Consider the following 17,122-nt stretch of genomic DNA (forward strand, 5'->3'; position numbering starts at 1 on the left):
TTGGCCTTGGAATATGGAATGAAGCAGGGCAAAGGCTAATAGAGTTTTGCCAAGAGAATGCACTGGTCATAGCAAACACCCTCTTCCAACAACACAAGAGAAGACTCTACACATGGACATCACCAAATGATCAACACAGAAATCAGATTGATTATATTCTTTGCAGCCAAAGATGGAGAAGCTCTATACAGTCAGCAAAAACAAGACCGGGAGCTGACTGTGGCTCAGATCATGAACTCCTTATTGCCAAATTCAGACTGAGCCATAAAAAGGAATGAAAATAATACAATTTGAAGGAACATGGATGCAACTAGAGGTTATCATACTAAGTGAAGTAAGTCAGAAAGAGAAAGACAAATAACATATAATATCACTTATATGTGGGATCTAAAATATGGCATAAATGAAACCATCTACAAAAGAGGAACAGACTCACAGACATAGAGAACACACTTGTGAATACTAAGGGGATAGTGGGGGAAGGAGTGGGATGGACTGGGAGTTTGGGGTTAACAGATGCAAACTATTAAATATAGGATGGATACATAAGGTCCTACTGTATAGCACAGGGAACTATATCCAATATCCTGTTATAAACCTTAAAGAAAAAGCAAAGAATATGAAAAGGAATGTGGACACATGAGTCCCTGGTGGCTCAGTTGGTAAAGAATCTACCCGCAATGCAGGAGACTGGGCTCAATCCCTGGGTCAGGAAGACCCCCTGGAGAAGGGAATGGCAACCCACTCCAGTATTCTTCTTGGAGAATTCCACAGACAGAGGAGCCTGGTGGTTACTGTCCATCAAGTCACAAAGAGTCAGACATGACTGAGTGACTAACACACATACACAGACATATATGTAACTGAGTCACTTTTTTATGCAATGGTAATTAACACACCATTATAATTCAACTAGGCTTCTATAAAAACATAAATTAAAAAAGAGATGTTTATTTTCAAGCCATGGGGCCTTTGATCACCTACACAGCCAAATATGCTTTTCTGAAAGTGAACACTGAGATCAGAAGCTCAAACACTTCTTTATAAAGGACCTCTTGCTTTTGAACAGTACTCGTACCCTTAAGGGTCCTCTAACAGAACATGGACGTTTGTGTAAGTGTGTGGTTGAGAGTCTTGGCAGAAAGAGTGATCAGGGCTGAAACCCAGCCAGTGCTCCTCTCATGAAGCTGTTAGCTGGCGAGTGGCTACATCCATCCCTCCAGGGGTACTATCCTGTCCTCCAGGACAGCTCCTGGCCCAGGGGTGTGAGATGGGCCAATACTGGTCCTGGATCTTTGCTTAGCGTGGAATGACAGCCTCTCCTTTCACATCCCTTCCAGGCAGCAGCCCCTGCTCCATCACTAAACTCTTGGGGAGACTGGATTTTCATGCTGTACTTCCCTTCTTCCACACTTACACCTAGTGCAAGCTCTCTGTAAAGAGAAGGAAAACAGTAACTTTTCTGCCTTGTATCTAAGTTGATCTCCAGTGCCCTGATTTAAAAATGTTTCCCTCAATGCTAGTCTCCCCTGGTCAGCCTTTTCCTTGATTTCTGAACATCTGTTATGTTACTTTCCAGATAGGAGACTCTCACATCCTTTCACTTATACCTCTTTTCCCCCAATAACCTCTTTCTGAACACATAGGCCTCACCTGTCAAAACCAGAATTCTGGGGAAGTCAAAAGCTCTCAGTTCAGTTCAGTCGCTCAGTCATGTCCAACTCCTTGTGACCCCATGAACCACAGCACGCCAGGCCTCCCTGTCCATCACCAACTCCCGGAGTCCATCCAAACCCATATCCATTGAGTCGGTGATGCCATCCAACCATCTCATCCTCTGTCATCCCCTTCTCCTCCTGCCTTCAGCATCAGGGTCTTTTCAAATGAGTCAGCTCTTTGTGTCAGGTGGCCAAAGTATTGGAGTTTCAGCTTCAACATCAGTCCCTACAATGAACACCCAAGACTGATCTCCTTTAGGATGGACTGGTTGGATCTCCTTGCAGTCCAAGGGACGCTGAAGAGTCTTCTCCAACACCACAGTTCAAAAGCATCAATTCTTCACCACTCAGCTTTCTTGATAGTCCAACTCTCACATCCATACATGACCACTGGGAAAACCATAGCCTTGACTAGATGGACCTTTATTGACAAAGTAATGTCTCTGCTTTTTACTATGCTGTCTAGGTTGGTCATAACTTTCCTTCCAAGGAGTAAGCATCTTTTAATTTCATGGCTGCAATCACCAGCCCACCCTTATATTTCATCACACCCAGAACAGGACTTTCCTGCCCATTCCAACCCACCATGCTCTCTGCTTCTTTCCCTGCATCTACAAAAGGGCCTCTGAGGTCTATGAGCTATCTGGAGGCAGGGTTGTGTCTAGCTGATCTTAGATCCCAGATCCAGTCCCTGTTTCCAGTCTGTGCCAAGTGTTTGGCCAATATGCATAGAATGAATGGATGGAGAAGGCCCCCTCACCTGAGCCACTCAAACCTCAAACCTCACCCCCACCTCCTGTTCAGCCGGGTGTGGGGCTCCAGTGATCCACCTCACCACTACCTCTCCTATGCTCTCTGTTCCCCTGCCATCATCCTAATTCAGACCTCTGGATTTGTACCCAGAATATTGTACACTGTCCAGTTAGTTTTCCCCTTTTCCTTTCCTCCTTCCCTCTTCCTTCCTTCATCTCTTTCCTTTCATCACTTCTATCTTTTCTCTCATTTAATATAAAATCAAATCTATACTATGATAATAATGCTAACAATTATGACTTCCATTTAATGCCCACGTTTTAAGAGGCAGACATAGGCTGACGCCTGTCCTCTTAGAGTTCAAGTAGAGAGGGAAGACAGAATAAGAAAAGGACCAGAAGGCATGATAAGTGTTTTGAAGGACATGTATCCCCAGCTAAGAGAGACCAGAGCCCAGGGCTTGATTCAGTCTGCCTGAGCTGAAAAGGCTTCTTGTGGGAGGTGTGGCCAGAAGTCTTAAAGGATGAACAAGAACATTCCAAGAGGTCCAACTGGGGGTGGCTAAGGATGGGTGGGAGAATATTCCAGCAGAGAGACTAGAATATTGTCATGGATAAAGTTCAGGATGGGTATGGAGGAAGGGCAGGAAACACCATAGGAGAATCACAAAGGATTCTGAATCCCATGGTAGGTAGTTTAGCCTTCATCTTTTGGGATAAAGATGTTGGAGGGCCATTGAAGGCTTCTAGGTCAAAGAGTGACATGGTTAGACTTGTGTTTCAGAAGATCCATGTCATAAACAATGTTATCAGTGGGTTAGAGGTGAGATTGGTAGGAGGGAGACAAGTCAGGCAACTATTGCAGAAATCCAGGGAGAGGATAAATGGGCCCCCCAAAATGGAGGAGGGATCAGAGAGAAAGAAAGCTGTTGATTGTGAAGATGTAGGAATGGAGCAGCCTTCTGGATTGGCTGGTTTCCTGGGAAGAGGTCAGTCACAACAAACCATAGAAAAGCAGGTTTGAATGTGTCTGTTGCACAACACGAAGAATGGGTGGGAGATGGGGGAGGAAGTGGTTAAATTCAACTAGCAACACATGACCTTAAGATCTTCACGGTGGTACATGTGGGCAGTTGGGTAGATGAGTCCACAGCTCAGGAGAGGGTGTGTGGGGGGTGGCCATTTAAATTCTACTCCCTTTTCAAATTTATTTAAACAAGGTTCCCAGACTAATGCACTGCTCAGATCAACATATTGAGAAAATATCTTCAGAGATTTCTGGCTTTGACCGAACTATTCCCATCTCACTCACATGTTCACAGCTTCTAAAATAGAATCTAAACAGATGCAGAGTTGAGAGAAGTTGGAAGAAACATCTGCGAAGTAGACCTTAGAAGATTTTGTGATTGATTATCTGGAGGGGGAGGGGTCAGACGATGAGAAGATAAAGAAAGGAAGTGATAATGCCTCCCCAGCTGACTTCTCTGTTTAAACTTCCTCCTTTAATTTTTTCTTATTCCAATTTGGGGCAAAAAACAGCTAACTTCTACTGCAGAAACTTCATCACTGAGAATATGGCACTTCTTCTGTGTCTTTTTTTCTGTCTCATCTTGCCCTCCCTCGCCTGCAGACTAGAGTGCAACCTATTCAGTTCAATTAAATCACTTGTCTATTTTATCACAGACCTCTCTTGCTCAGGTAGGTGAGCTGGCTCCCTCTAACCTCTCAGATCAAGGCTGAACTTCTAACTCTGCCATCAGAAGCCACTTCTTGTCTGGACCCTCCAGTTTCATTTCTCTATTTGATGAAATGATACTCCCACTGTTATGGCCTGTTTCATCTCCTGCTTGAAATGCCAACCAATAGAACTTTCTGTGATGATGGAAATACTCTATATTGTCTATTACTAGCCATGAGCCTCATGGGCTATTGAGCACTTGAGATGTGGCTGGTGTGAACAAGGCACTGAATTTAATTTATTCTAATTCATTTTGATGTATGTAGCCAGTCATAACAAGTGGTTACTATATTACTGGCCAGTGCAGGTCTTGGGGCCTATTCTTTCTTTATCTATGAGAGGAAAGGTGGGTTTCCCACATCCCTAGAGTATTCTGTAAACTTTTAACAACTGCCTTCCAACTGCCCACCTTGCTTCACTGGCCACTCACCACCTCCTCTCCAGCCCACAATCCAGCTCAGACTTCCTGCCTGAAGGGCTGGGAGTATGCAGTAGTATGTGATGACTGGCTTACAAGCAAAACTTATCACACTTATTATTTTTATTATGAGAAACAGCTCCCATAAATAGTAACAGATTTCTTTGTTTACTTTAATCAGGAACAAGTCACACCCACAGAGAAGAGAGACTGTTCGAAGGAAAAAATCAGGAAATGTAGTTAAAACTAAGTCCAACTTAGGGCCCATCAGGATTTCTTCTCTGGTATTTGACTCATCTCATGATGAACGGGCTGGCTGAGGGGCCTTACTGAGGGCCGAGATGGGAGACAGCTCTGATGTGGGACAGAAGGAGCCCCGGCTTCTTTACTGTCTCATCAGAAACTCTGCTATCATCTCCCCAGTATTCGGGCCTGATTCTAGCAGTGCGAATTTGTTCTGAATCATCTGTACTCATGGCCCAGTGCCCCAACTCACATCACATTTGATAGACGTATGGGTGAATGTGATCATTTCTGAAATATAACAGATGGTCAGCCAAGGCCTAGATCCCACACGTGCGGACAAAGTGGTCACTTACTTGCCACCAGGACATCAAGACCCCTCTTAACCAAGTCTGAGGATATAAGCTTCGTATATCTACTCTTCCTTTGCCAGGCTATTCTATAATGCACGGATGCTTCTTGGGGAAGGTGTGGAGCTTTGCATGTTTGTTTCTGTTACTGCTGTTTTTGCCACTTTTGTTGTTATTGTTCAGTTGCTCGGTTGTGTCCGACTGTTTGTGACCCCATGGACTGTGGCACACCAGGCTTCCCTGTCCTTTGCCGTCTCCCGGACTTGGCTCAAACTCATGTCCGTTGAGTCAATGATGCCATCCAATCATTTCATCCTGTCGCCCCCTTCTCCTACCCTCAATCTTTCCCAGCATCAGGGTCTTCTCCAATGATTCAGCTCTTTGCATCAGGTGGCCGAAGGGTTGGAGCTTCAGCATCAGTTCTTCCAATGATTATTTAGGGTTGATTTTCTTTAGGATTGACTGGTTTGATCTCCTTGCAGTTCAAGGGATTCTCAAGAGTCTTCTCCAGCACCACAGTTTGAAAGCATCAGTTCTTTAGCACTCAGCCTTCTTTATGGTCCAACTGTCACAGTTTTTGCCACTACAGAGCATGAAAAATTTCCCAGAGCTATCCCAGCATCTGAATTCTTCTTCACTGAGTTGGTTCTCTTCAGCCTCCAGTGTCTTTTTGGGTCCTGCTCCACTGCTCCTACTTCATCAGTGCTTCTGGAGTCCTCTGGTTTCTCCTATCTCCTGGAGGAGTTCTAACAGTTTCTGTGGATCTCTTGGCGGGGGTGGGGTGTAGCCTGAGTCTGGGGAGACCAGAGTCTTCAGAACCACCACATGGCACCCACCCGATTCCCTGCTCTCCTGCACAGGCTGCCTTTAGTGGCACCATCCTAGAAGCCATATGAAGGTTTCTCATTAAGCACTTGCTAGGAGGGATGCCATCCCTCCCAAGTCTGGTGCTGCTTCAGCTGAATGATCACATGAGTCCCATTGAGCTGGGCTATACAGAGGCTATTGAGGTGAGAGAAGATCCCTGTGCATCCGTCAGAATCCCTCACTCTTCAGTCTTCTTCCAAAATTCTGAATACAAACCATTCTTTCCACTTCTGCCCTCTTTCTAGTACAAATGTGAGCCTTTCCAAGTGACAGTCTCTGGCCTAGAGAGACACTTCAAATTCCCTCCTCCCTTTGGGTACTCCTCCCCAAACCCTCCTCTGGTTCCCTCGGATCATTGAAACAGCCTTAGAGCAAGTGATCAGCCCCAGAGTGGCTGTTCTTTGAGTTACAGATGGAAGACCTTGAAGACAGCAGTAAAGGGAAGAGCAAGATCTAAGATAAAATCCTTAACTGGCATGCCACGACACATGGATATAAAGCAAATGTGTGGCTAGCATGCTGCTAAATTGTCATCAGAATGTCAAGTTACTTTTTACTACAATGGGGTATCTGCACTGTTATGATGTCTGTGCAAAGGAGGTTGAATTAAGTATGTCTTGTGTCCTGGTGTACAACATAGGCTGATCTCTCCAGTCCCTGGTGAGAGGCAAGGGGTGATGCTGCAAGCTGCACCTTGGGAATGACAGTATGTGGCAGGAACGCAACCCTTTGTGGGGTCAAGGAAGCCTAGTTAGGGAAGAGCCCATCTCAGACAGCAATACAGGATGAAATATATAAATAGGGTGATAACTCTGGATCCAATTAGGGTCTGTGGAAGAAAGACTCTGTAATGCTGTATACAATTCTGGTATTTGAAAGCATGTCGTGAACGGAAATACAGGATGAAAAACCAACAGGGAATCAAAAGCCATGAGAGAAGTTGTTGCTTCAATGCACTGAAGGTGGGAATGAAGGAAGAAGGAAGGTTTGATGATGGAGCAACATTTTGAAATGAACAGGGAAGTTTAGGAGATCCTCAATGGTGATCTCCATTTTCAAAGTAGGAAGTAAAGTCATCTGTTGATAAAAATAATGAGTGACATTTGTTCACCTTGGAGGAGGGACTGTGCAAAGTGGTGTGTGTATATATATATACACACACACACATACATACATACATACATATATATTCATTTAATCTCCACAGCAATTCCATAGAATAGGGGCTATGATGATCTTAGTTTAACAAGTGAGGAAACAGGCTCAGAGAAGTTGCCTGATGTATCCAGGCTGAAAGATCCAAGAAAGGAAAAACCAGTCTTTAACCAGGTGAGATGAGATGGGCTGAGAGAGGAGCTGGCTTAGTTCAGCGACGTCATGAACGTTCTGGGGACTGACAAAAGCTGGACAAAGGGATTATAAGATGGAGACTTCTTCCAGCAAGGAGGAGACTGCAGACACTGCAGACTGACAGGTACAGAGTTCACTTAGCACAAAGTTGAGGAGACAGGGAGCGCCAACATGATTTTAAGGGCACTGTTGAACCAGCTGGGAAACAAGGAAGGGAGAAACAGAGAAAGGACGTTCTGACCCGCGGGGGATCCCAGGTTGGCTGACCAATTGCTGTGGAAAGGAGGGAAGGAGAGAGTTATCCTCAGTGGGAGTTACCATGGAGACAAGCTGTGGGCGCCTGGACCTAATCTGATGACAGGCAGAGCTCTCCTGTGAAAGCAAAAGGAAACTACACGGTGCTGTGGGTTGAAGGGTCTGGATTCAAATTCTGCTTCTGTGTCCTGTTTGCAGACTCATGTTCCTTTCAAATGCTTGTATGCTGTCAGCCACATGGGAGGGGCAACCCAACCGAAAGGGTAATGGGAAGGCAGCCACAGAAGGCCCTTGGTCCAGCAGAAAGGGCTGTGAACTCGCCCAGTGGGCAGGGGGACAGAAAGCACTTGACAACTCTGGGCAGAAGGATTTGGGAGGTGCCCACATCCTGCGTGGTGGCTGTAAGGTCAGGGGTGAGGGGCTTTTGGGGGCAGCCGGGGCAGGGCAGAACCAGACAGTGAGGCTGGGGAACACAGCAACTCCTTCTACGGAAGAAGTCAGGCAGCTTCTGGGGGCTCTGCAGCTGCGTGGGACTCACCCTGAACCCTGAGAGCAAGAGGCACTATTTTCTCCTCTCTCTTGTCAGATATTGACTCCCACGCAGGAAAAAGGAAGCACCTTTTGTCAGATGCTGCGGCCACTTCCTCTTCAGACGGCTCCAGCCAATCTCTGGCTTTGTAGAAGGAGGGAGCAGACTCCAGCTGCCGGACCTTGCCGGTGGAGAACCCCAGGGCCGGCGCTGGTGGGAGTGGGCCCCTCGGCTGGTTCGCTGGGTCCCGGGGCATCCTCTCTGCAGCAGATCTGGAGCCCTGAGCCCGGCCAGGCTGGGGCCCAGTGCCTCCCGGGCCCTTCCTGCACACTGCTTACAGCCCAGGTCAGCCCGCCTGTCTGTCCCTCTCCACAGCTCGGTCAAGGAGCGTGATGACCGGAGAGCAGATGGCGGCCTTTCACCCTGCATCCACCCCCAACCCGCTGGAAAGGCCCATCAAGATGGGCTGGCTGAAGAAGCAGAGGTCCATCGTGAGAAACTGGCAGCAGAGGTACTTCGTGCTGAGGGCGCAGCAGCTCTATTACTACAAAGACGAGGAGGACGTAAAGCCACAGGTACCAACCAGGCTTTTTGCACCTTCTTCCTACAGCGGTCCCCTCCCGGGCGTGGGAGGCGGATAGACCGCCGGAGATTCCTACAAACTCACAGGGGGCTTCTCTCTAGGATAACATCCTGTCCATTCGAAAGGACTTCTCTGTCTTTCTCAGCCTTGTCAAGATAATATAAACTGGGCTTCAGAGATGACAGGGTGATGATGCTCCACGGAGCCCCAAGATGATCACTGGGGCTCTTCCTAAACACAGCACTAAGTCAAGCCTGGCAGCTGCGGTCTTTTCTTTTTAACTTTTTATTTTGTATTGGGGTATAGCCGATTAACAATGCTGTGATAGTTTCAGGCGAACAGCGAAGGAGACTCCGTGACAGCGTGGTCTTGATGGTGATGCAGAGCACAAGGGCTCAGGGAGAGTGGATTTGGGTTCAGGAAAATTGATCTGAGGCTTTGATTTATTTGTCTGTTCAATCAGTATTTGTTGAGCATCTACTTTGCACCAGGCAGTGTTTTGGGGAATTGAAATAACCCCAGTGAGTAAAACAGATTAAAAACAACAACAACAACAACAACCCTGCCATGTAGAACTTAGAAGATGGGGTGGGGAAGACAGAAAATAAACATAATCATTAAGACAAGTATGTGGTTTGTTAGAAAATGACTATTTCTATGAGGAAAAAAATAGAGTGGGCTATGGGGATTGGTCATTTGAGGGACTTGGTAGTATTTCAAGAAGGGTGGTCAGGATGATTTCATGAAGAGGGGGACATCTGAGCAAAGATTAAGAAGGAGTGGTAATTGGCCAGGCAGATCTCTGGGGAAAGAGCACTCTAGGTGGCAGGGACGGGCAATGCAAAGGCCCTGAGGCCTGAGGTAGAGTGTGTCTGATACGTGTGGGAAATAGCAAGGACAGCAGAGTGGGGATGTAAGAGTTAGAGAATGAGAGTATCAGAGGGGATGAAGTCAGAGAGGAAAGGGCAGGAGGTGGGGGTGCAAATTGCAAAGGACACGGTAGGCCTCTGTGAGGACTTGAGCCTTCATACTGAGGTAAATGGGAGGCCTAACAAGGTTTCCAGCAGAAAGGGGTCATTCTTGGTGTGTGTTGTAAAAAGATGGCTCTGGCTACCATGGTCCAAAATAGATCCAAGGCGGAAGTGGAGAGGCATAAGGGTGATTTAGATGAGAGGCTATAATGTTTAAAATCTCAATAGGAGTTGGGGGCTGCAGGAAAATGACCAGATTGCCTGGTATACTTTGAAAGTACAGTAAACGGGATTTCCAGGTGGAGTGGATGGGGCTTGAGAGGACTTTGATCCTAAATCTTGAGCTTGGGTCTTTTCTTCCGGCCTCATGGCCATTGTGGTAAATGAGAGCAAAAAGAGATATTAGTGACATCTGAGAAGCCCCAGGTGTTAACTGTATGTCTCAAAGCAACCAGGAGGGCTGGACACCCTCTCCTAGAGTGGTGGAGGTGAAAGAGTAGGCTTGGCTGGAAAGGGTTTACTAGGGAGAACAGACTCGAGAACCTTCTGGAGGCAGGGAAAAAGTCCCCAAAAAGGGTGAAGATATTAGAAGTGGGTGACAGGGTATGTAAAGAAACGAGACGTTTCTTTTGGAAGAGGACAGTTCTCTCTAAGGGCAGGCTTGAGGCTCTGTAACACATCGGCAATGCCTGGTTGGCCCTCCACCCAGAGGGCAGGGAGTGTTTGTTCCTGCAGAGGCTGGAGAGGGGCTGGAGACCCCACCACTGACTGAGTTCTTGATCAGTGTCCTGTGTGTAGAAACCAGACTTTCTTCACTTGACAAACAGACCCCATCAGAGTCAAGCAATTACAAGCTAAGATGGAGTTCCTAGTGCATTAATAGTGAGTCAGGAAGTCTTCCCATCTGCGAAGAGTGAGGGAGATAGCAATGTGTTGGCCTTCTGAAATTAGCAGATAGGGCAGCTCAGTGAGACTTACTTCACTGAGGTGTAGTGGGGGGAGCTTATGTTTGGTTCGACTACCATCTGGCCATGTAATTATTTAATTTTTCTAGACCCCTCTTTCTTCTTTTGTAAAATGAGACAGTTATCTGTCACAGGATTATATGAAGCACATGTAAAAAGTTGTTTTGTAAAAGCATAAACTGATGTCAAAGGGTAAAATAAATTTATTGGTGGTCTTAACTTTTTTCCCTTACCTTGGGAGGAGGAAACTCAGAATCCTCTCAGGGTTAAATTAGTAAAGCTGCTTCAAGGATGACAAGTGTGGCTTATATTTTAGGAAACCTATTAATGTATCAAGCCAATAAGTCAAGATCCAGAAGTCAAATGAGAAAAATTACACATCCCCTAAAGAGATGGCTGAAAAGAGAATTTGATAAAATTCAAAACTCATTTCAGATATAAAAAGTTTTTTTAAAAAGCTTTTAGTAATAAAATGATAGTTTCTTAGAATATTTTACATTATATGGGTATGAACATTTTGACTACAAAAGCCATATGGGAACATGGTAGGAAATTTGGAGGATGCAAAAAATCAGAAAGTAGAAAATAAAAATTATCCCATTAGGAAGAAATAGCTACCCAAATCCTCAATTCTTCCAGTTTTTTCTATGCATACACATTTAGAAATATCTATTCTAAGTGCAAAATTAGTATAATAATATTTTAATTAAAAATTAACAATATGTCATGAATATTGTCCCTTATTATTAAATATTCTTCTACAATGTAATTCTTAGTGGTGGCAAAATAATTTCTTGTGTGGACATTCTATAATTTTTTAACCAATTTCATCCTATAAATTAGTTGAGAATTTGGGCTGATGTTTCTATATTACTGTAACAAACAAGAATTAAGTGGACATCTTGTAGACTTTTCATATATCCATCATTATTTCGTTAAGATAAAGAAAAATCTATACAAACTAAAGAACTTTTATTATACTATCATTTAACATTGTTTTGGGATCCATAGACATTGCAAATATCTTGAAGTGAAATGAAAGATATAAACTAAATTCATGGGAAAAAAATAAAGGTCTATTTCCACCCTATGTTTCACACCATTCATGATGCTGGATGGAATAAAGACTAATGTGTGAAAACAAGTTCATAAAGATCCGAGAAGAAAGTGTAATTACCTGCATGATCTTTGGGAAGCACGTATTTCTTAAGCACATTTTAATTTCTTAAGCTGATTTTAATTGCATGAATAGAAATTTCTCTATCTTAAAAACCAAAATAACAAGGTGAAAAGGCAAGGAATAAACAGGAAAAACTGTTCATATACATCTGGTAAATATTCTTCATATCTAAAGTACTCTCAAACCTATAAGAAACAGCAATAGGAAAATGAGCAAAGGACTTAAACAATTTCCCAAAGAAATGTAATAGCCAAAAGGCATATGTAAAAAATTTCACTCTCAGTCGTAATTAAAGACATGCAATGGAAGTTAATGAGATATCATTGTTCTTTTATAAAATTGGCAAAGATTTTCTAGAAATTCCAATATTAGTGAAGACTAGGGAACAGGAATTCTCATGCACAATTGGTAGAAATGAGAATCTGTACAACCTTTGTGGACAGTAATATGCCTCTTTAAAAATGCAAATTATTTGACCCTGCATTCCTAACGTAGGGGTTTATAGTGACATAGAAAGAATATATAGCAAAAGGGGCTAAGTTATATCAGGGAACTTATATATATTTATACAATAGAATATAATTCAGCTGTTGATGCTGAAATTGATACTTTTTGAAAATGAAAGACATTGATAATTTAATTGCTTTGAAAAAAAGCACTTAACAGCAGAGGATGATTTATATGCTAATCCCATTTTTGAGGGAAAAAAGAATCATGAATCTGTAATTTATGGGAAAAGACTTGGAAAGAAATACACAGATGTGTTAACTGAGTTATCTGAGTACTGGAGTTACACAAAACTTTAATTTTCTCTTTATCTATAACTAAAATATAAATTAGTTGTAAATTTAAAAAGAACACACATCCCTAAAAAGCTCAAAACACAAAAATGCTGCAATCATCTTAGAGCAATGATACGAAAAAGGCCCTCATGTATACTGATGATGAGTACGTGCAGCCTTTCTAGAAAGCAATTTGGCTAGATTTCTAAGAGCCAAAAATATCATATCCAGAATGACCTTGTCATTCTGGTTTTAAGAAGCTCTTCAAAAGAAATCAGATATATGCAGTGCTATTTGTAAATGAGAAGCATTGGATAAAGTGTCTGACAAAGGAGAATGATTAAGTAAATTACAGAGCCCTGTGTAATGGACTCTTATTTATGCTCTTCCAGGCGGGGGGGTTGGGAGAAGGCAATCTGTACATTTTTTCCTCTGAGTTCTCAGAAAGGTCTGTCCAGCTCTAACAGTATAATGCCCTGTAAGTCCATGACCTAGTTTTCTATAACTCATTCCAAAATTTCTTTGTCAAGGAAGTTGTTTAAAACAGAATCTCAGTGAATTGCTCTAAGTCTGTGCTACAGTAATAGTTTTAGACAATCCTGGTATAGCTGTCCCGTTGCTTCATCTGGTTTCTCTGAAGTCAGAGCAGATGGCTGTCTCTCGGGGGCAAGCTGGGAAGTATTTAACCAACAGCCTGCTGGTAGAGGAACTATTTTGGATAAAGCACTTGCCAATTTCTGTGGTGTAAATACTCCCACCATGGCTGATTCAAGCTACCAGCATCCCTGAACTCAGAATTGAGAACGGAAGTACGGTAGCACAGTGTTAGACACTACTTCTACCACACAAATTGATTAAATGTAACTACATGAAGAAAAATGATAGTAAAATATAGCAAAACATTAGGTAAATAGAAATTTTTTTTAATATTTATATGAGATGATGGATGTTCACCAGACTTATTACAGTGATTGTTTCACAATGTTTGTGGGTCAAATCATTGTGCTGTGTATCTTGAACTTGGACAGTGTGGTATGTCACTTGTGTCTCAGGAGAACTGCAAGAAAAAAAAAGAAAAAAAGAATTAGAAAATGATAAATTCTGCATAGTACTATCTTTATTTTTAATACAAAATATTTCATTGAAAGTTCATATAATTTAACGTTTAATAATGGCTATGAGCTATGGGAACAAAACATAACACTTGTTTTTTAGACAGGAGGGAGCCCTGCCTAGTAGGAAGAAAAATAAAATGTCATTTCAGAGGTGTCTGTCTCTCCTAAATACATCTCTAAACTATTATTTGATAAATTTAATTCAAATAGAGTAAAAATAAAATGTGTAAGTACCATTTATTGAATAGTTATTTGGTGCTGGGATCTGTGTTAAAAGTCCTGCATATACTCTCCAGCAGCATAATCTCAGGGTCAATTTTTTCCTGAGACCACTGATATTTAAAGATAATGAGGAGTGTGTAGGTGGTGGCTATTTTTAAATAATAAAATTAGAGAAGTATAAACAGATATTTTTCATTTTCCTTCTTCCCCTGCCTCCCTCCTCCCACTCCTTCTCCTCTTCCCCTTTCTCCCCTCCCCCTCCTCTTCCTCTTCTTGTTTATTTTCTACTCTGTTTCTCAGTCTTAGACATTTTAATTTCTAGACCCCCAAGGAACATTTATTCTTTTGGGATTCTGAGCTGATATGAAAGTTGCTTAAGACTCTTCCTTTATAACTTCCTTGTTGCCAATCCTTTCATCTGTGGATTGTTCTAGAAATAAGACGTCCCTGTTTACTCAACTCTGAATCAGATACACTACCTATTACAGTCAGTGAGATGTAAATTATGAGTGAGTAACTCGAGGACAAATTAGTTATGTCCTTTCCTGCAGTTACTTAGACTTTGAAAGCATTGGTTTCCTCATCTGTGAAATGGGTGTGGCCATCCTGCCCTGCTGTTGATCTGGGGCTGTTCTGAGGTCTAAGGAGATAGTGCGTGTGACTGCACACTGTCAGTGGTGAAGCAGTGAGTGCACACGTGGTGGAGGTGACTTGTTTTTCTGATGACATTTTCATGAGTAAGGTCACAAGTTCCACCCTCGCTCTTCTACCCTACCCACCCCCGTGAATCCATGATCCTCCTCCCCTGTCCCTTCAAGGGACATTATGCTGAAGGGTCTCAGCACCTCAGCTGTGATGGTGAAGAGCACAGGCTGTGAACTCACTTCTGAGATAATTTCTGCCACTTCCTAGCTCTGTGACATTGGGCAAATCACAGAACCATTCTGATCCCATTTCCTCACTTGTGAATTTGTGTAGCAAAACTCTACTTGGAGAATTGATGAAAGGACTAAGTGAATAATACACAGTTGAAGTGCTTAGCAAAGGCACAGACTCCTGGAGTGTGCTGCTGCTAAGTACTGCATCTCCTTGATGACCTTGGTTCAGTCCTCAGTGCCCCCTCTGGTGACCTGGCAGGTGCTAGGATCCCCCCAGTCTCAACATGGCCTCCACAGAGATCAGGTGTCTGGTTTGGCCATGAATTTGGGCTCTTGGAAAAGTAGGAAGAGACACAGGTTGTTAATAGCACCCTCTCAGCTCATTCTTGGGTCAAGACCTTGTCCTCTTTGTTTCCTCAGGCACCTCCCTTGTGCTCACATAGCTACAACTTAATTTGACCAAGGTCTGAAGAGCCGAAGGGCCCGTTTGAAGCTGAGATGCTCACTTTCATGTTCCTCTCCAACAGCCCATCTAGTTTGAAGCTGATGACATTTCTGTCTATCTTAAAGGCCTTGCTTTCAATCTTTCAGGGCTGCATGTATCTACCTGGAAGTACAATCAAGGAGATTGCCACAAATCCAGAAGAAGCGGGGAAGTTTGTCTTCGAAGTCATTCCAGGTAGGTGACAAAAAGTGGGAGAGATGTTCGTTACATTCCCGGGTTACTTCTGATCCCAGAAATCAAGGCTACATTCAGTGAGTCTGTCAACCAGCTAGCCAACCAACCTAGTAAGAATGCATAATAGTTCTATATATAGTTAATGATCCTATACTAATTGATTAATAACATAGAAACTAAGTGGATGTGTGTCTGATTCAGCTCTGTAAGTATTTCAGGGGCACCCGCTTGGAGCCAGCTATTCACTGGGCACTGGGACACTGATCTGAAAGTACATCACCCTCGCTAACTAAAAGGGAGCTTCCCCGGTGGCTCAGTGGTTTGTAAAGAATCTGCCTGCCAATGCAGGAGACACAGGATCGATTCCTGGATCAGGAAGATCCTCTGGAGAAGGAAATGGCAACCCACTCCAGTATTCTTGCCTGGGAAATCCCATGGATAGAGGAGCTTGGCAAGCTACAGTCCATGGGGGTCACAAAAATGTTGAACTTGACTTAGCAAGTAAGCAACAACATGAAAAGGAACTTAGCTTTGAAGGTGAGTGGGACAATAAAATGAACAAAGTATAAATCGAACCATGAGAAACTGCCGTGTTGGTAGGTAATCAGCAGTCTCATATGGTGCAATGTGAAACTTCCTAAGAACTCATTACGTGTCACGTGCTGTCATTCCCCTATTACACAAGTTAACAGCACGCTGGAGATGCCTCTTTCTAATCAAGAGTTACCTTCCTCGAACTCAGGTAGGGAACGGGGGAATTTGTCTCAGTTTGTCTCCAGGGGAGTTGATGTGTCACACTGAAGCTGCTTCTGCCCGTCTGTTGCCCCACCAGGAGCTCCAGGGCTGCTGGTCCAGCTCTGCAGCCAGGTTTTGCTGCTGCCATGGTGACACAGCAGGAGAGGCCCCAAGTCCCCTGAGTACCCCTTCCCTTAATTCTCTCTTTAACCCTCACACAAGTCAGTCGTATGCATAAGAAACTTGAGGGGGAAGGCAGTACAGCAGAGAGGGTAGACATGCACTATTGGAGCCAGCCTGCCTGGGGCCACATCTGGCCCTGCCATTTGCTGTGTGTGTGATAGAGTAAAGTGAAAGTCGCTCAGTCGTGTCCAACTCTTTGTGACCTCAGCAGGTCCATGGAATTCTCCAGGCAAGAATACTGGAGTGGATTGCCTTTCCCTTCTCCAGGGGATCTTCCTGACCCAGGGATCGAACCTGGGTCTCCTGCATTGCAGGCAGATTCCTTACCATCTGAGCCACCAGGGAAGCCCCTGCTATGTGTGTAATTGTGATCAGTTATTGAATTTAATAATTTAATTATTTAATTTCTCCTTGCCTCTGTTTCTTTACCTGTGAAATAGGGACAATGATGATGATGGTGAGGATTAAGTAAACAAATATATATGTCATACTTGGTATAGTATCTGGTAACAGTGTCATGTCAGTGTTTGATGTTTTGGCAATAACTAGAGGAAATTGTTGGAGAAGGCAATGGCACCCCACTCTGGTACTCTTGCCTGGAAAATCCCA

The 17,122-nt window shown here is 43.7% G+C and overlaps 1 protein-coding gene across 1 annotated transcript in view; it reads left to right on the forward strand.

Annotated features, from left to right (window-relative positions):
* The window catches only part of ARHGAP25 (Rho GTPase activating protein 25), a 90,909-nt gene that overhangs the window by 35,337 nt on the left and 38,450 nt on the right, over positions 1-17,122 (forward strand). Inside the window, exons 2-3 of the mRNA XM_055540528.1 lie at positions 8,596-8,795; positions 15,508-15,595. Coding sequence (XP_055396503.1) covers positions 8,596-8,795; positions 15,508-15,595 — 288 coding nt within the window. The remainder of the gene's footprint in view (positions 1-8,595; positions 8,796-15,507; positions 15,596-17,122) is intronic.

Source organism: Bubalus kerabau, chromosome 11 (assembly GCF_029407905.1).
Source record: "Bubalus kerabau isolate K-KA32 ecotype Philippines breed swamp buffalo chromosome 11, PCC_UOA_SB_1v2, whole genome shotgun sequence".
Lineage (NCBI taxonomy): Eukaryota > Metazoa > Chordata > Mammalia > Artiodactyla > Bovidae > Bubalus > Bubalus kerabau.